Source organism: Lynx rufus, unplaced genomic scaffold (assembly GCF_022079265.1).
Source record: "Lynx rufus isolate CCGP_SWC_20201006 ecotype Redwood Valley unplaced genomic scaffold, mLynRuf1.p SCAF_6, whole genome shotgun sequence".
NCBI lineage: Eukaryota > Metazoa > Chordata > Mammalia > Carnivora > Felidae > Lynx > Lynx rufus.
The window spans coordinates 92,050,966-92,071,058 of NW_025814878.1; the positions used below are offsets into that span (position 1 = coordinate 92,050,966).

At 40.7% G+C, this 20,093-nt stretch overlaps 1 protein-coding gene across 4 annotated transcripts in view; it reads left to right on the forward strand.

Moving 5' to 3' along the window:
- The window catches only part of DST (dystonin), a 496,498-nt gene that overhangs the window by 54,522 nt on the left and 421,883 nt on the right, over positions 1-20,093 (forward strand). For all 4 annotated transcript variants that reach the window (XM_047102585.1, XM_047102584.1, XM_047102586.1 and 1 more), the window contains exon 3: positions 13,201-13,401. In XM_047102585.1, the coding sequence (XP_046958541.1) occupies positions 13,201-13,401 (201 nt within the window). The remainder of the gene's footprint in view (positions 1-13,200; positions 13,402-20,093) is intronic.

The following is a 20,093-nucleotide window of genomic DNA, read 5'->3' on the forward strand; positions in this document are numbered from 1 at the left end:
AATGAATTAAATAATAAGTTTTAGTGGCAGATATGTTGACTACTGTGGTTTTGAAGTAATGATGATTATAAATGGTATTTTAAATACCTGCAGTGACTATAATTAAATATGTAAATATATTTGATTCCTTTTGGTGGCAAAAGTCACCAATACTGCTAATAGTGTCAGGTTTATAGCCTACATTCATAATTGAGTGATGGCAAATTTCAAGTAGCAGTCAGTGAAAGTAAAGACATGATTTTTCCCCATCCAAGTAAATAAGTTGTCCTCTTGATTTGCCTAGAATTTTATCCATGGACCCAAGAACTTCTGCTATACACTATTTCTAGCTTGGATGAAGAGAATCAAAGAGTTTTTATGAGGAATTACTATATACTTTATGAAAATATCAGCTTATTGAGTATCATAATATTTGTATATGGTCAATTTGTATCATGTATACTTAACCTCAACCTTGGTGTTCTCAGGTATAGCAACAACACAAAAGCAATTTTATTTATTTTGTTGTTTATTTAAGAAACTTTTTAAATTTAAATTTTAGTTAGCTAACATATAGTGCAATATCAGTTTAGGAGTAGAATTCAGTGATTCATCACTTACATACAACACCCAGTGCTCATCACAACTAGTGCCCTCCTTAATACCTATCACTCATTTTTAACCCATACCCCACCCACACCCTAATAACATCAACCCTCAGTTTGTTCTCTATCATTAAGAGTCTTTTGTGGTTTGTTTCCCTCTCTCCTCTTTCCTCTCCTTCTGAGGAAAATAAATGTTTTTAATGTTTATTTTTGAGAGAGCGCAAGCAGGGGAGGGGCAGAGAGAGGGGGACAGAGGATCCAAAGTGGGCTCTGTGCTGACAGCAGTGAACCTGAAGTGGGGCTTGAACTCACGAACTGTGAGATCATGATCTGAGTCAAAGTTGGTTGCTCAACCAACTGAACCACTCATGTGCCCCTCATCTGTTTTGTTTCTTAAATTCCACATGAGTGAAATCATATGGTATTTGTCTTTCTCGTCTAACTCACCTCACTTAACATATTACCTTTTAGCTCTATCCACGTTGTTGTGACTGGCAAGATTTCATTATTTTTGATGGCTGAGTAATATTCCACATGTGTACCACATCTTCTTTATCCATTCATCAGTCGATGGATATTAGGGCTCTCTCCACACTTTGACTATTGTTGATAATGCTGCGATAGACATTGGGGTGCATTAATCCTTTGAATCTGTACTTTTGTATCCTTTGGGCAAATACCTAATAGTGCAATTGCTGGATTCTAGGGTAGTTCTATTTTTAGTTTTTTGGGGAACCTCCATACTGTTCTCCATAGTGGCTGCACCGCTTTGCATTTCCACCAACAGTGCAATAGAGTTCCCCTTTTTACCAACACCTGTTGTTTCTTGTGGTGTTAATTTTAGCTATTCTGACAGGTGTAAGGTGGTATCTCATTGAGTTTTGATTTACATTTCCTTGATGATGAGTAAGGTGGAGCATGTTTTCATGTGTCTGTTTGCCATCTGGATGTCATCTTTGGAAAAGTGTTTGTTCATGTCTTTTGCCCATTTCATAACGGGGTCATTTGTTTTTTGGGTGTTAAGTTTCATAAGTTCCTTATAGTATTTTGGATACTAACTCCGTATCAGATTTGTCTTTTGCAAATATCTTCTCCAGTCAGTAGTCTGCCTTTTAAGTTTCATTGGTTGTTTCCTTTGCTTTTTATCTTGATGAAGTCCTAATAGTCCTAATAGTTGTTTGATTTTGTTTCCCTTGCCTTTGGAGGTGTGTATAGTAAGAAGTTGCTCAGGCTGAGGTCAAAGAGGTTGCTGCCTTTGTTCTCCTCTAGGATTTTGATGGTTTTCCTGACTCACATTTAGGTCTTTGATTCATTGTGAACTTATTTTTGTGTATGGTGTAAGAAAGTGGTCCAGGTTCATTCTTCAGCATGTTGCTGTCCAGTTTTCCAACACCATTTGTTGAAGAGGCTTTTTTCTATTGGATATTCTTTCCTGGTTTGTTGAAGATTAGTTGACTGTATAGTTGTGGGACCGTTTCTGGGTTTTCTATTCTGCTCCATTGATCTGTGTCTTTTTTTTTTTTTTTTGTGCCAGTACCCTACTGTCTTGATGACTATAGCTTTGTAATATAGCTTGAAATCTGGGATCATGATGCCTCCAGTTTTGTTTTTCTTTTTCAGGATTGTTTTGGTTATTCAGGGTCTTTTGTGGTTCCATACACATTTTATGACTGTTTGTTTAGCTCTGTGAAAAATGCTGGTGGTATTCTGATAGAGATTGCATTAAATGTGTAGATTGCTTTGGGTAGTATAGACATTTTTTTTTTTTTATTTTTTTTTTCAACGTTTTTTATTTATTTTTGGGACAGAGAGAGACAGAGCATGAACGGGGGAGGGGCAGAGAGAGAGGGAGACACAGAATCGGAAACAGGCTCCAGGCTCCGAGCCATCAGCCCAGAGCCTGATGCGGGGCTCGAACTCACGGACCGCGAGATCGTGACCTGGCTGAAGTCGGACGCTTAACCGACTGCGCCACCCAGGCGCCCCAGGTAGTATAGACATTTTAACAATGTTTGTTCTTCAAGTCCATGAGCGTGGAATGCTTTTCTATTTCCTTGTGTTCTCTTCAGTTTCTTTCATAAGGGTTCTCTAGTTTTCAGAGTACAGATCTTTTACCTCTTTCATTAGGTTTAGGTATCTAGGTATCTTATTGTTTTTGGTACAATTGCAAACAGGATCAATTCCTTGATTTCTTTTTCTGCTGCTTCATTGTTGGTGTATAGAAATGCAACAGATTTCTGTGCATTGATTTTATATTCTGCGACTTTGTTGAATTCATGTATTGGTTCTAGCAATTTTTTGGTGGAGTCTTTTGGGTTTTCTGTATAGAGTTTCATGTCATCTGCAAACACTGAGGGTTTGACTTCTTCCTTGCTGATTTGGATGCCTTTTATTTTCTTTTGTTGTCTGATTGCTGAGGCTAAGACTTCCAGTAGTATGTTAAATAGTAATGGTGAGAGTGTACATCCTTGTCTTGTTTCTGACCAGAGAGGAATGGCTCTCAGGTTTTCCTTATTGAGGATGCGATTTGTTGTGGGTCTTTCATATATGACCTTTATGATGTCGAGGTATGTTCCATTTATCCCTACTTTGTTACAGGTTTTTATTAAGAATGGATGGTGTAATTTGTCAAATGCTTTTTCAGCATCTATCGATTGGCAAGATCACGTGGCTCTTTTCCTTTCTTTGTTAATGCAATGTATCATGTTGATTGATTAGTGAATATTGAACCAGCCCTGCAGCCCAGGAATAAGTCCCACTTGATCATGGTGAATAATTCTTCTAATGTCTTGTTGAATTCGATTTACTAACATTTTATTGAGTTTTTTTGTATCTATGTTCATTGGGGATATTGGCCTATGAGTCTCCTTTTTTGTGGGGTCTTGATTTTGGAATCAAGGTAATGCTGGCTTCATAACCATTTCCTTTGATTACTATTTTTTGGAACAGTTTGAGAAGAATAAACCAAATTCATTTTGAACCAGCCCTTCATTTTCATTGATCTGTTCTACTGATTTTTTGTTTCTTTGTTTCTGTATCATTTATTTCTGCTCCAGCCTTTATTATTTCTATTTTTTGGCCGGATTTAGGCTTTCTTTGCTGTTTCTTTTCTAGCTCCTTTAGGTATAAGGTTAGGTTGTGTAATTAGAACCTTTTTTACTTCTTGAGGTAGGCCTGAATTGCAATATACTTCCCTCTTAGGGCTACCTCTGCTGCATCCCAAAGGGTTTTCACTGTTTTTTCATTTTCATTTGCCTCCATGTATTTTTTTAAATTTGTTCTTTAACTTCCTGGTTAACCCATTCATTCTTTAGTAGGATGTTCTTTAACCTTCAAGTATTTGTGGTCTTTCCAAATTTTTTCTTGTGGTTGACTTTAAGTTTCATAGCACTGTGGTCTGAAAATATGCATGGTATGATCTCAGTCTTTTTGTACTTGTTGAGGGCTGACTTGTGACCCAGTATGTGACCTCTTCTGAAGAATGTTCCATGTGCACTGGAAAAGAATGTGTATTCGGCTGCTTTAGGATGGAATGTTCTGAATACATCTGTTAAGTCCATCTGGTCCAGTGTGTCATTCAAAGTCATTGTTTCCTTGTTGATTTTCTGATTAGATGATCTGCCCATTGCTGTAAGTGGGGTGTTAAAGTACCCTACTATTATTGTATTGTTATCAATGAGTTTCTTTATGTTTGTTATTTATTGTTTTACATATTTAGGGGCAAGTTGGGGGCATATATATTTACAATTGTTAGACCTTCTTGGATAGACCCCTTTATTATGATATGGTACCCTTTTTCATCTCTTGTTACAGTCTTTGGTTTAAAATCTAGTTTTTCTGATATAAGTATGGCTACTCCAGATTTCTTTTGACATCCATTAGCATTGATAGATGGTTCTCCATTCCCTTATTTTCAATCTTCAGGTGTATTTAAGGCTAAAATGAGTCTCTTGTGGGCAGCATATAAATGGATCTTGGTTTTTTGTCCATTCTGATACCCTATATCTTTTGATTGGAGCATTTAGTCCATATACATTCAGAGTGATTATTGATGGATACGAATTTAGTGCCATTGTGTTACCTGTAGAATTGGTGTTTCTGGTGTTGTTCTCTGGTCTTTTCTAGTCTTTGTTGCTTTGGTCTTTTTTTTTCTTCCCTTCATAAAGAGTCCCCCTTAAAATTTCTTGCAGGGCTGTTGTAATGGTCACAAACTCCTTTAGTTTTTATTTGTCTGGGAAAGTCTTTATCTCTCCTTCTATTCTGAATGATAGCCTCCCTGGGTAAATAATTCTTGGCTGCATATTTTTTCCATTCAGCACATAGAATATTTCCTACCACTCCTTTCTGGCTTGCCATGTTTCTGTGACAGATCTGCTGTGAATCTGATATGTCTTTTCCTTGTAGGTTAAGGGCTTTTTTCCCTTGCTGCTCTCAGGATTCTTTCCTTGTCATCGTATTTTGTGAATTTGACTGTGATATGCCTTGATGATGATCTGCTTTTGTTGAATTTAATGAGGGTTCTCTGTGCTTCTTGGATTTTTATGTGTGTGTCCTTCCCCAGATTAGGGAAGTTTTCAGTTATAATTTGTTTGAATAAACCTTCTGCCCCCTCTTCTCTTTTAATCCTCTGGGACTCCTATAATACGAATGTTACTATGTTTTAGTATATCACTGAGTTCTCTAAGTCTGCCTTCGGTTCCTTCGTAACCTTTGTTTCCTCTTCATTTCAGCTTCATTATTTTCCATAATTTTATCTTCTATATCACTGATTTGCTCCTCTGCATCATCCACCCTCATTTTTACGGCCTCCATTTGGGATTGCACCTCAGTTATATAATTTTTAATTTTGGCCTGACTAGATATTAGTTAATATATCTCTGCAGTAAAGGATTCTCTAGTGTCTTCTATCCTTTTTTCAAGCCCAGTCAATATCCTTACAATTTTGTTTTAAATTCTAGTTCAGACAGCTTACTTAAATCTGCACTGATTGAATTTCTGGCTGTCATTTCTTCCTGTTCTTTCTTTTGGGGTGAATCCCTCTGTCTTGTTATTTTGGAGAGAAAGAATAAGAAAAATAGAATAAAACCAAATAAAAATTTAAAAATCAAAGAAAAAAATTTTAAAAATGAAATATGTATCAGAAGCTAGATCCTAGGTATGTTTTGGGGTGCTTGTTATGAGAAGCTTGACAGAAAAGGGGTAGAAATAAAGAAAGAAAATAAAAGAAAATAAAAAGAAAATTAAAAAATTAAAAAAATTGCTCTTTCTGTATCAAACAAGCAAACAAAACAAACAAAAATAAAGATAAAAACAAAAAAAACTCAAAAAGAAACAAACAAAAAACCCAAAGGATGCTAGATCCTATTTCCCCTAGAACTGAAGCTTTGCAGCACTCTATCATCAATACACTTGGTATGCGTGAGGGGTTTGTGCTGGTCTTCAGGGAGAGGGGTCTGCTGCTCTGATTATTATGTGCAATCGCTCTTTTGGAGGGTGCAAGGGGGTGGGGCTTGGTGTAGCAGCTCCCTTCTCCACTAGGTGACGCTGTTTAGCTCACTGAGGTGGATCAAGCTAGGCGGTAGGAGAGAAAACGGCTTCACCCAGTTCTCTGGTCTTGGGAGTGGGAAATGGATGGCCACCCCTGTTAGGTAAGCCCTCACAGCTGGGAAAACAGTGACTTCACCTCTGTTTCTGGTTTCAGTCAGATCCCTGCCTTCATCCTGTGTCCAAGCTTTCCACCTGCCAGATGGTGCAGGACTCCTGTGTTTTAACTCAGGCACAGCTGTGTGTCAAAACCCCACACTTTAGAGACCTCCATGGCATGGATCCACACTGATCTTCTGGGGGAGGGTCTCTGCATTGTGTTGGGTGTTGGCTTGTTGCAGAAGACGGCTGCGCGACCGTGCAGTGGTTTGGATTTTATGATAAATTGCACCATACAGCTGGCACTAGGGATTGCTGCCCTCAGCTGGTGTGTTTGTATCTGTACTGGTGAATGGGACAGTTGGATGTTGGCTGCAGGATCCTTTGCTGGTGGAGAGGCTGTATCACCTCTACCAAATGTACTCAAAGCAGAGCAACCGCTTCTCCCTGTGTGACCCTGGGGATACAGAGCACTGCTCAGCTCCCCTGGGGGTGAAACTGGCAATGTCACAGACCTCTCAAATGTTGGAATCTGCACTCCGCTGTTAATAGAAAACTGGTGATATTGTAACCCTCTCCTTTTTCCTTGTCAAAGGTTTTGGGGAATAGTTTTCTCGTGCAGTCCCTCCCCTGAGTGTGTTTTGCTCTTCCCACCACCTCCATGCTTTTTCTCTCTTTGTTCCCTGTCACTGTCCCCACCATGGTCAGGGCTCCCTCCTCTGGCTGCTCTTTTCTCCCACAAACTCTGTGTAGTTTCTGTCTTCCATGGGTCTTTCTTCTGGTTTGTAGATATGCAGTTTTGTTCTCTAAGACCACCAATAGATTTCTTGGCTGTTAAGATTGATTTGATATTTATCTGTGTTCGAGGGAGGGGGCAAGCTTCTTACCTCCTGCCCCTCAAAAGAAATTCTATTTAAAAATTTTTTAATGTTTATTTTATTTTTGAGAGAGAGAGACAGAGAGAGAGAGAGAGAGAGAGAGAGAGAGGGAGAGAGAGAGAGAGAGAGCACAGGTGCGGGAGGGGCAGAGACAGGGAGACATAGAATCCGAAGCAGGCTCCAGGGTCCATGCTGTCATCAGAGAGAGCCCGATGTGGGGCTTGAACTCACAAACCATGAGATCACGACCTGAGCCAAAGTTGGGTGCCCAACTGACTGAGCCACCCAGGTGCCCCGAAAACAATTCTATTTAAATGCTCAGTGATTCAATGTGTTAAGTTTCCATTTGTTCAGTTGCTTCATCAGTAAACTAGATGGTAGTTTGATCTTATCCAACAATAATTCTCACCTGAAAATGTTAACTTTTTCAATTTCTTCTTCACTTATCTAAATTGTTTACAGACCCTTTTTTTGTTTTAATCAACCTACATATATTTCTGAGCACTTCCTTGGTGCTTAGTCCTGAGAATATATGTAGAACACTATCTCTGAATGCATTACTATCCTATATATAATCTGTGCTTCATAGCAGAGTGCTAAGGGCACTGGTGTTGAGTTGGAATTGGATAGACCTGAATTATGATCTGGGCTTTTCTAAGAAATTTCTAGTTTTTGCCTTATGTAGATTACTTAGCCCTGATAAGCCTCAGTTTGCTTGCTTAAGAAAGGCATATAATAGGCTTATGACCTAAGTGGTGTTAGTAAATTATTACTATTAATGTGTCCTCCTTTTTTATGCCAGTCTACACAACTAAACTGGGTTAGTCAGAATACTCAGCCTTCAAGGGAAAGAGCTAACCATCTAAAAGCGTAACAGAAGAGTATACACTGGGGTTTTTTGTTTGCAGGCAACAGAATCTGATGTAAACCAAAAGAGAATTTATTACAAATACATTATTAAACTCACAGTCAAGACTGAATGATTGGAACAGATTAAACCAGGCAGCTTCAGAAGGTCTTTGGCATAGTCACTAGACTGATGAATTCCTACTGATTTTTTTTTTTCAGGCTTTACATCCCTCAATTTAATATTCATTGTCCAAGCAGAGAAACTTTACTTGGTTGAGCCTTGGCCATGTGTCTACCTATTAACCGTATAGGTCATTAAGAGGCAAAATCTAGAGTGGGCTGTGGAGCATTCTGTATCAAGACTGCATCTCTTGAGAAGTTGTTACCCAAAAGGTGCTGATAAATTGGGGTGGTCTAAAAATGGCAGACATTCACTGCTGAGAGACTTCCAAGTGTTTATCACCTACTGGTTAAAGGTATCCAGGCAAGATCAAGTGAGTAGACAAAAATGGACTTTATACTGACACCATCAAGTCCTGTTAACATCTGTAAAAACCTGCTGTTTTAAAATTTTTTTTATTTTATTAATAAAATAGTATTTTTCAGAGTATTTAGGACAAGCAAATCTAATAAACATAGAATCCTATAATTCCAGGAAAACCATTAGGGTGATTGCCCAGTGATGACTCCATGTTGTTCATATGTTTGTAGTCATAACTGTGACCTAATTATGTGTGAATTGCTGCTGCAACGTCTAGGAAAGGATATAGTAATAATAATGGTGATAATTTTTTGACTTACTGTATTATTTGTACTGTTGTGAGGACCAAATATAGATTATCTCATTTAAGCACCATCAAACTCCATGAGAGAGTTATTATTATATGTATTTGACAGATGAAGAAATGGAGACACAGAGAAGTAATTTGCATACCTACTCAGTGACACAGCTTATATTCAAACCCAGATAGTTTGACTCACTAGGGAGTAAGTGCTCTGAATTCTCTGGAGAAAAGAACTCTCCCCTAATAATTAAGGGTGATTGGTCTCTCAGCCGTGCCTCATGTGTGGCAGTCAGTAGTGCACACCTGTGGTGTGATTCATTTTCCTGTTTACATCTGATTAATAACATACTTTTGTTTTCAAGAATATCTTTTATTCACGCAAGTGAAATACATAATAATCATAGCAACACTTACGTATCACTATATGCCACTCTTTTTTTTTAAATATATGAAATTTATTGTCAGATTGGTTTCCATACAACACCCAGTGCTCATCCCAAAAGGTGCCCTCCTCAATACCCATCACCCACCCTCCCCTCCCCCCACCCCCCATCAGCCCTCAGTTTGTTCTCAGTTTTTAAGAGTCTCTTATGCTTTGGCTCTCTCCCACTCTAACCTCTCTTTTTTTTTTTCCTTCCCCTCCCCCATGGGTTTCTGTTAAGTTTCTCAGGATCCACCTAAGAGTGAAAACATATGGTATCTATCTTTCTCTGTATGGCTTATTTCACTTAGCATCACACTCTCCAGTTCCATCCACGTTGCTACAAAGGGCCATATTTCGTTCTTTCTCATTGCCACGTAGTACTCCATTGTGTATATAAACCACAATTTCTTTATCCTTTCATCAGTTGATGGACATTTAGGCTCTTTCCATAATTTGGCTATTGTTGAGAGTGCTGCTATAAACATTGGGGTACAAGTGCCCCTATGCATCAGTACTCCTGTATCCCTTGGGTAAATTCCTAGCAGTGCTACTGCTGGGTCATAGGGTAGGTCTATTTTTAATTTTCTGAGGAACCTCCACACTGTTTTCCAGAGCGGCTGCACCAGTTTGCATTCCCACCAACAGTGCAAGAGGGTTCCCGTTTCTCCACATCCTCTCCAGTATCTATAGTCTCCTGATTTGTTCATTTTGGCCACTCTGACTGCCAGATGCTCTTCTAAGCACATATGTTAATTCATTTGTTCTTCTCAACAGCCCTATGAAATAAATTCTAGTTTTCATTACTATTTTACAGATGAAGAAATGGCTAAGTAACTCTCGAAAATCGCACAACTAGGAAGTGACAGAGGCAGTATTTGAACACAGAGAGTCTGGCTGGTGTCTGTGTACTGTATACTGTAGTGCTTATAAAGAGTTATTTAAAAATAGTGCAAGTGTATTTGGCTATAATAGAAATCACATGGTGGTGCTCAGATCTTTGAAATAATATGAAGGTGTAAAGAAAATTATGAAGTTTAAGGAAGGATGCTTTAAACTTTTAAAAAAATTTTTATTATCACAAATAATATGATACCTTAAATACCCTCATACTTGTTAGAATTTCTCTAGAGTAGATACAGGGATGCAGGTTTATTGGATTATTGCTGTCTGGAATGACTGCACCAACGTCCAACATGTTTTTTTTTTTTTTTAAATTAAAGTTTACTTATTTATTTTGGGAGAGACAGAGAAAGTGTGAGTGGGGGAGGGGCAAAGAGAGAGGGGGAGAGAGAGAGAGAGAATCCCAAGTAGGCTCTGTATGGTCAGTGAAGAGCCTGAGGTGGGACTTGAACTCACGAAATCATGAGATCATGACCTGAGCCCAAATCAAGAATCTGATGTTTAACCAATGGAGCCACCCAGGCACCCCTGCACCTACATGTTTTTTCTTAAACTTTTTTTGAGGGCATCTCATTAAGGGAGTTTTATGGTGCTTTTTTCCCAAGTGTTTTTAGAATTTGTAGGCCAGCAAGAAGTATTGGTAATAATACAGGTTAAACAAAATTTGGTTGCTTATTACTCATAGAAACATAAGAGAAGGAGGATCTACATTCTTACCAAAGAAATATACTCACTCACCCTCTATGACAGAAGTTAGTGTATTAGCAAGTACTTTGTTAATTCTACCAGTGCACTCATTTCTGAACCAGAAAGAATGCAGCGGATCTGGAGGTTAGTGCCACCTTGTGGTGAGACTAAGCTCTGACTCCTAGAAGTTCTCAATCTTCAAAGCACAGAAAAATTACCAGAGGAGCTTGTTAAAAACAGAAATTCTTTGTGCACTTGAAACTAATGTAAGGTTGTGTGTCAGCTATACGTCAATAAAAATAAAAATAAAAGAGAAAGAGAATGACCAAAAAAAAAAAAAAACCCCAAACCAAAAACTGATGCTCTTGGCCTCACCCCTACAGAGTCTAATTCAGAAAGAAGAAAGGAGAGGGGAGAGAGAGCATGTGCGTGTGTTCCTGTGTGTGCGGGGGTGGGGGTTGGGGGGAGGATGTCCATGAACTTGCATATTTAAAAGGCAGCCTGCGTGATTGTTGGTTCTGTTTGGTCCTAATTCTGATCTAGAAGGCATTTTAGTGATTGGCCCAGCTCCCTCTTTGTAATCCTCTTCTCTCCTAGCTGCTGTAGTATCTCTTGGATTATGTGGGAACTGTAGCGATCTTCTGGGACTGTTTTGGGCACAAGAGGACCCAGCTGAGCTTGCACACAGAGAAGGGATGGGAACAGGCTAATGTGTTTTGCCAACTCCATTTGCATCTTCTCCTTATTGATTTTTGATGACCTCAGTGCTTCTTTTGACTCTGTGGGTCACACCCTACTTTTGTCTTTTTTCTCCTTGTTCATGTCCTTCAGTTTGGTATTCGGGGTCTCCATAATCAGACCTCAGATCTTCTCCCATGTCTCTCACCGGGAATCCCCCATACATATTAATCTTTCATACTGCTTCTTCTCCTGAAATTCTTACCCTCCATCTTTTATGCTTTTACTGCAGTCTTTAAGTAGTTTTTATAAATCTTTTAAAAATCAGAAGACCTGCAACCCTCCTTGAAGCATTTAGCACCCCCTACACTCTGGTCTCCCACCATACTTTGTGCATAGCTTACTTATATGGTTCTCCTGGTACATCATGAAATAGTGTTTCCTATTGCTGCATAAATACGTTATCCATCCATCCATCCATCCATCCATCATTTTACTTATTCATTCATTCCTTATGTTGTTTTCCTTGCCTGGAATGTAAATTCTATTCATTCTTCAGATGCCACCCACATAACTAAGCCAAATATAGACTATCTTCAGCTTCATTCATTGATTCCTCCTCTGAGATCTGCTAGCACTGAGTGTCCTCAGTTGCCCACTTTAACTCTTAATTATACATGCCAATGTATACATGCACTTCTGTTCTTCAGTAAATTGTAAGCTACATGAGGACAGAGACTATTTTATGTAATTCTTTGGTATTTTCCAACGTTCTGTATTTCCAGATGCATAATATGGTTTAGCTAAACTTGTACTCTTTGCTTTACTGCATTGCCTCCATTTAGTTTTAAATCTTTATGGTGTTTTATAATGATGTTTTATATTCCTGCTTTCTTACCTTCAGAGTCTGCTCTCAGGAATATAGAGTAACACTTGGCCATGTAACAGTATTCAGTCCTGCTCGTATGCCATGCTTCATGCCTGAGTGGAAAGAAATATCCTTCTTCACATGCAGTCTGACTTATATACACAAAAGTAAATCAATGTGCTCACTTGCTAGTTTTTTTTAAACTGAATTAAAAGCATTTCTTTTTTTTTAATGTTTATTTGTTTATCTTGAGAGAGGGGGTAGGGGCAGAGAGAGGGAGGGAGAGAATCCCAAGCACACTCCTCACCGTCAGCGTGGAGCCCGATGTGGGGCTTGATCCCATGAACCGTGAGATCATGACCTGAAATGAAATCAAGAGTCAGATGCTTAACTGACTGAGCCACCAATTGCCCCTAAAAGCATTTCTTTTTTTTTTTTTTTTTTTTTTTTTTTTTTTTAAATTTTTTTTTCAACGTTTATTTATTTTTGGGACAGAGAGAGACAGAGCATGAACGGGGGAGGGGCAGAGAGAGAGGGAGACACAGAATCGGAAACAGGCTCCAGGCTCTGAGCCATCAGCCCAGAGCCTGACGCGGGGCTCGAACTCACGGACCGCGAGATCGTGACCTGGCTGAAGTCGGACGCTTAACCGACTGCGCCACCCAGGCGCCCCTAAAAGCATTTCTTAACATAGAGTAACTCTGGGCCCTGAGACCCTGAGGTGCTTGACAGAATACACAACGTTGCAGGTTGAGCCTCCTTCTACGTATATACTCCCTTTGGGATTGTAAATGACCTCCTTGAGCTTGGTGACTTTTGGAGCCCTTTGTGTAACTAGCCCCAGAGGATCACCAAACTAACTCAATACAAATCTGGATTTGTTTGGGTTTGTTTTCTGCCACAGGGATTCAGAGCAAGCCCTCGGCATCTTAGAAGACGTGCTGCTGCGGCCGCAGCTGCTCGCCTGGAAGAGGCCAAACCTGTGGTGGAAGTTCACCATCAGAGTGAGCAAGAAATTTCAGTGAGGAAACGAAGAATCAAGAAAAATAGCCGAGTCCAGCCAGAATTCTATCATTCCGTTCAAGGTGCTTCAACCCGAAGGCCTGTAAGTAGAGAACTTTTAGAAGATTATTAAATACATGGCGTGGTTGTTCTTTGAGAAAATTGCCAGATTAACTAATCAGAGTACTGTCTTGTCATCCTCAGCAAGTGCTATGAACCCATACGAATTCCAGGGAGTGTAATTTCACAGAAAGCACTGGGCCGGAGAGTTGTCAGAGAGGCCAGAGTTGATCACTGCAGATGGAGTGATTTAAAAACTGGTGGATATTGAGCCCCATTAGAGCCAGGGTCTAGATTTAGAGCAGGCACCACAGAGTCAACAGGCTGAGGTGCAATAATGACAGGGTCGGAGTTGGTGAAGAGGGGCAGCAGCCAACCTAGTATCAGTAAAGGAGAAGCAGTGCAAGGAAAGGTGGGGCTCCTCTCCAGGAGGAGGCTCTTGGGCCACTCAGGCCTGTGCTGCTCTCTGCAGCCAGCCAGGGTGATGGTAAGGGTGCTAGCCTTCTCTGGTTTGGCTTTTGTTTGGGTCCACGGCAGCAGGCAGCGTTGTCCTCTTCTAACTAAGTGCTCTGCGTCTCTGTTGGCTGCAGTGCTACCTTATCTGGGAAAAGCCCTCACCTGGGAGCCGGTCTCCACCTGTTGACCCCATTGTTCTATGTGTGCTGATATTTTTTCTTGGTTCAGGTTCTCACACGTGGACTTTTGACCAAGGCTGTGGCAGTCAAGGATTTGGGGCTTAGAAATGCCACATGAAAACTTTGTAAAAAATATTTCATAACTGCAATAGTTTTACATTGCTTTAGCATTTAGAAGAAGTTTCCCTGTGGTTCGCTTTTATGTTGGGGGGAGCCTATTTTTGTCGTTCCTTATGCCAACCTAGGGGAACCATCAAGATTTGACTTTTTAATAAGTTTTTGTACATTATTAAAGTGGAACTGCCCTTCTGTGGAGGTAACTGCATCACGGGCACGTGCGGAGATTGCTAGAAGGCCGGGAGAATGTCTGACTCAGTGAGCAGGCCAACAATGATGGCAAGAAGCTAAGTTCCTTTACAGAAGAGGTCCTGTTTGTCTTTAAACAATTATAAAATAAGCACATATTTAGAAATGAGAGTCTTCATGATTTAGTGAAACAAGCTATTAGGTATCTATGTGGTATCTAATATGAAGTGGTAGGAAGATTTATTCACTCTCAACAAATATAAGCTTGTTTATTTGGAAATAAGGGATACACAGTTATTTATTTATTCAAATAAATAGTTATTTGAATAACCAACAGTTATTTTTTTTAATGTTTATTTATTTCTGAAAGAGAGAGAGAGAGAGTGAGTGAGCAGGGGAGGAGCAAGAGAGGGAGATAGGATCTGAAACGGGCCCCACGCTGACAGCACAGAGCCTGGTGCATTGCAGGGCTCAAACTCATGAACCACAAGTTCATGACCTGAGCCTAAGTAGGATGCTTGACCGACTGAGCCACCTGGGTGCCCTGAATAACTAACAGTTATTGAGGGCTTACTGTATAATAGGACTCACTTGACAGCCCTATCAAGTAGATGTTGTTATTATTTGCATATTATGGGTAATGAAACTGTGGCTCAAAGAGGATAAATAACATGCCTACATTTACCTAGCTGTTTGCAGCAGAGTCTAGGATTTGGATCTAGGCAGCCCACTTCTGGAACCCAAGCACTTACCTCTGCAGTCTGCCACCTTGCTATAGCACATGGCCTCTAGGAACGCACAGCTGAGTCCATGGCCAGCATGCAAGCAAGTAAATATGATGCATGATTGTGTTACGAAAATGCTATTGTAGAGTTAAGGACAAGGTACCATGGAAGCATGTTGAGCATCTTGGAGGGCCAGCAATATTTACAGAGAAGCAGACACCTGAGATGAATTCTGACAGAGGAGTTTGTATCTCTGATGAGAAGCACATGACAAAAGCTCAGAGGTGTGACAAGGTGTGGCGTCCTCAGGGAACAGCTGGAGGTGGTGCTGGTTGATGAGACTGGTTGGGTCAGGCAGGGCCAGATCATCAAGGGATTGTATATTATGCTAAACAGTTGGGTTTATCTTCTGTGATGGGGATCTGTTGAAGGTAGGAAATAGGCACATTGATTCTTTTGACCGGAATATAGTGAATTCTTTGTTGCTTCTAATCTCAGATTTCAGGTTCAGGTTGGGTAAGTGAGTATCATCACAGTTTTGAAACCCTCAACCACCATTATTCTCTCATGAGCACTGTACATAACTGCCTTGGGTAATAAGACATATTCCTCTGTGACTTTTTTTTTTTAAATGTTTATTTATTTTTGAGACAGAGAGAGAGAGACAGAGAGACAGAGTGTAAACAGGGGAGGGGCAGAGAGAGAGGGAGACACAGAATCCAAAGCAGACTCTAGGCTCTGAGCTCTCAGCATGGAGCCTGATGTGGGACTTGAACTCACGAACCCTGAGATCTTGACCTGAGCCGAAGTCGGATGTTTAACCGACTGAGCCACCTGGGTGCCCCAGCTCTGTGACTTTGAAATTGGCATCCATTTTGTCCTTGAATGCCTGTCTTCCCTCTTTGTTTGCCTGGTGAATTACAATTCACCTCTTAAGACTGACCCATGATCAAGCAACTTGTTCAGAAAAGGCTTTTCCGGTCCTTCCTATCACAGTGAGATACCTTTTGTTTTGATCCTCAGCATTTTGTACAGATCTCCTGCATAGCAATTATCTAAGTGAAAAAGGCAGGCATGGGGCACCTGGCTGGCTGAGTCAGTGGAGCATGTGACTCTTGATCTCGGGGTTGTGAGTTTGAGCCTCACACTGGGTGTAGAAATTACTTAAAAATAAAAATCTTAAAAGAAAAAGTCAACCTCTGTAGTAAGAGGGACATGGGTTCAAGTTCTTCTCTGTGTACCTGGCAGGAAACAGGTAGCACGTAAGATAATTTAACTGAAGAGAATTTTTTTTTTTCAACGTTTATTTTTATTTTTGGGACAGAGAGAGACAGAGCATGAACGGGGGAGGGGCAGAGAGAGAGGGAGACACAGAATCGGAAACAGGCTCCAGGCTCCGAGCCATCAGCCCAGAGCCCGACGCGGGGCTCGAACTCACGGACCGCGAGATCGTGACCTGGCTGAAGTCGGACGCTTAACCGACTGCGCCACCCAGGCGCCCCTTAACTGAAGAGAATTTAATGAAAGTACTGTTTACAGAGGTGTGGGCAGGGCTAAGTGCGTCACTAACCTTCCGGTGGAGGCTGCCTACCTAGTATTCCTAGCCTGAAGAGGTGGCAGATGGCACTGGTCTTCCTGCATCCTGGTAAGAATGGCTGGGGCCATGAAAGAACCTTTCATAGGAACTGGGATGGAGGAGTGAAGTCACAGCCAGAATTCAGTGAGTCAGGAAGGGAGCAGGGCGAGTGTATATAGGTTGTAGGTTTCCATTGACCTACCCTAACTAGAAGCCAGAGGGCAAAGGGGCTTGGATGATTCGAAGTACAGAGATCATCATCCCAAGGAGAGAGCAAGGGAGACGTGGGCAGAGAGTTTGAGAGGGGTCAGGGACAGTGGAAAATAAAAACAAAAAACAAAAAGCGTATTAGGTAATCTTTGCCAGGTTGTTTAATTCTGTGAGACTCAGATTTCTTATTGTAAAGTGTAGCTACCTCAGTGAGTTGTGAGGATGAACCGAACTGACACATGGAAATACATCGCACAATGACCTGCTTAGAATAAACAAAAATTGGTAATATCTTCTCTTCCTTTCCTTTCCTACACCTTGACTTATTTGGGGGCTATGTCATCTGTCTAGAATATCTCCTGGAGAATGGCATCTGAATGCATTTTAATGAACACATGAATGAGTGATATTTATATATGACATATAGCTTATGCAATATAGGAATTCAGAGAACAGAGAGCGTCCACACCCCGCCTAGGGTGGTCATGGGATAACTGTTTCACAGATTGGGCTTTAAAATATTGGCAGGGCCCCTGGGTGGTTCATTCGGTTAAGTATCTGACTTCGGCTCAGGTCATGATCTCACGGTTTGTGAGTTCGAGCTCTGTGTCAGGCTCTGTGCTGACATCTCGGAGCCTAGAGCCTGCTTCAGATTCTGTGTCTCTCTCCCTTTCTCTACCCCTCCCCTACTTGTGCTTTGTCTCTCTCTCTCTCTCTCTCTCTCTCTCTCTCTCTCAAAAATAAATAAACATTAAACAAAATAAAATATTGGCAGGAATTGACTAAGCAGCAGAAGTTAGATATGATAAGTGGAATTAGTAAAAGTACTGAGAACCGTTGGACTGGATTTGGGGATTTATATGAGAGAAGTATAAGGTAGAGCTGGAAAAGAGGCTGGGGCCAGAACATTCTAGATAGCCACTGTGTTTAAACTCCATTTTTTGTGCTTGTGGAGGTCTAACTAGAAGAGGTATGATTAAAGCACAATTTTAGGAAGATTAAACATGAGCGGGGTGAGTCCGTGGGGAGCAGGAGAGGGGTCAGGTAAGTACTGTAGTACTGTAGGTATAATTAGGGCCTGAACTTGGGTCTAACAGGTGATGCTATGCTGGCATCTGGTGATCACTGCTTCTGGGGAATCAGATGATGACCTTGACTCTCACTTCTTCAGAAGGAATTGGAAGGGAGAGAGATGAGAGGCAGGAAATAGCAGTGGAAGCTACTTGGTTGTTTAGGGCAAAAAAAAAAGAAAATTCTGGAGAGGGTTCTTTGGGGGCAGGTAAAGCTCACTTCCCCCCTCTATCTGCAGCTCCTAGGGTAGCTTCATTTAAAAAACTTTTTTAATGTTTATTTATTTTGAGAGAGAGTATGCACAAGCCAGGGAGGGGCAGAGAGGGAGAGAGAGAATCCCAAGCAGACTCCTCACTGTCAGCGCAGAGCCCAACATGGGGCTCAAACCCACGAACTATGAGATCATGACCTGAGCCAAAATCAAGAGTTGGACACTTAACTGTCTGAGCCACCCAGGCACCTCTCTAGGGTCGTTTTAGAGATTGGAAATTGTCAGAGTTGGTGAGGAGGCTGTTGGTATCTTATGTCACATGATTCCTGTTCAACCTTCTGGAAACTTAGGGCCTCTGCTGACATGTCCATGTTTTTATTACCATATGTGGACTTGAGCTAAGGCCTTGTGCCCTCTTCTGGATTTGGTTATAGGTGCAGTCAGTAGTTCTTGCTAGAGCCACCCTATTCAACATGTGCCCAAAGCCTGTGCCTTTTCTAGCTTACACATTTGGAGAAAGTCATGGGTTGCCATCAAGTCAACTCTGATTGTGTCTTGGAGATGGAATAAAAATAAATCAGCTATGGTGATTCAGGATTATTTCGATGACTTTATATGAAGCACTCTAGGCATTTCTAGTAGCCATCTGAATAATAAACAGCCCTAACAGTGAGAAAGCCTGAAATAGGATGTGGCTGTGAAGGATGATGTGGAAATATTGGGGTTCAGAGAAAATGGTAAAGAAAGAATTCTTGAGACGTCTTTGGTGCAAAGAGGTGGTTTTATTAAAGCATGGGGACAGGACCCGTGGGCAGAAAGAACTGCACTGGGGTTGTGAGGAGCAATTGATTATATACTTTCAAGTTGGGAGGGGGTTAGGGATAGCGTAAGTCTTTTAGGAATTTTGGAAGCAAGGTTTCCAGGACCTTGAGGGGGCTAGCTATTGTTAGGAAGAGGTGGGTCATTTATTACTGTCTAGTAAAACCTCAATCAAGAGACCCTTCAGATGTATATCAGTAGGCCATATGCTTAGAGGATGATTGCTAACGTATATCTTGGGGGTTTGAGATAAAGAAAGTTTCCAAAGGTATTTTTCTATATTAAAGGAGACTTACAGGATCCTGGAGGTTAGGATAATATTAAGCTAAGATTGCCTTTTGCCCTTAGCAAAGTATTAACATCGAGGCACTTGAGTTCTTAAAGGAAGGTCACTCTGCTTGTCTCAAGGACTCATCAATGGGCTGTAAGTTGTAAGGAAATTTAAAAGTTGTAAGGAAAGTTTTTCTTTTGCCTTTGATTCCCACATCAAAGGAGATGGATAAGAAAATGTGACAGTACAGTTTCAGCCAACCTGCATTGGGACTAGCCCCTTGATGAAGTAGGCCACAGGCCACATAGAATGCATTATACTTTTGTATCCTTGGCTTCTCTAACCTATTTTTCTGATTCTATAATTAAAAAAATTTTTTTTAAATGTTTATTTTTGAGAGAGATGGACACAGTAAAGGCAGGGGAGGGACAGAGAGAGAGGAAGACACAGAATCTGAAGCAGGCTCCAGGCTCTGAGCTGTCAGCACAGAGCCCGACGCAGGGCTCGAACTCATAAACTGAGACTACGACCTGAGCCAAAGTTGGACACCTAACCGATTGAGCCTCCCAGGTGCCCCTCTGAATCTATAATTTATACTCAAATGTGCCTATATGAATTTGTAATAGAGATCACTAATATAAACTTAATTAATAATATATGTGCATTTTATTTCACTCCTTTGTAATGTTTCTAAGAGTGAGTTAGCTAAAAATTTATCCAGATTTTTCTCTTAGTTAAATATGTCTTGGGACTTATGTTAAGACATGTCACTGGAATACTTAGGAATTTTCCACCACTTTGGAGCAGAAAAGATACTTAGCACCAGATCTCCCTTTGTCCTTTAGTATTTTGACATTAGAAAACTTTTGTGTTGGAATCCTAGAGTTTTAAACCTCCTTTTCATCGTGATA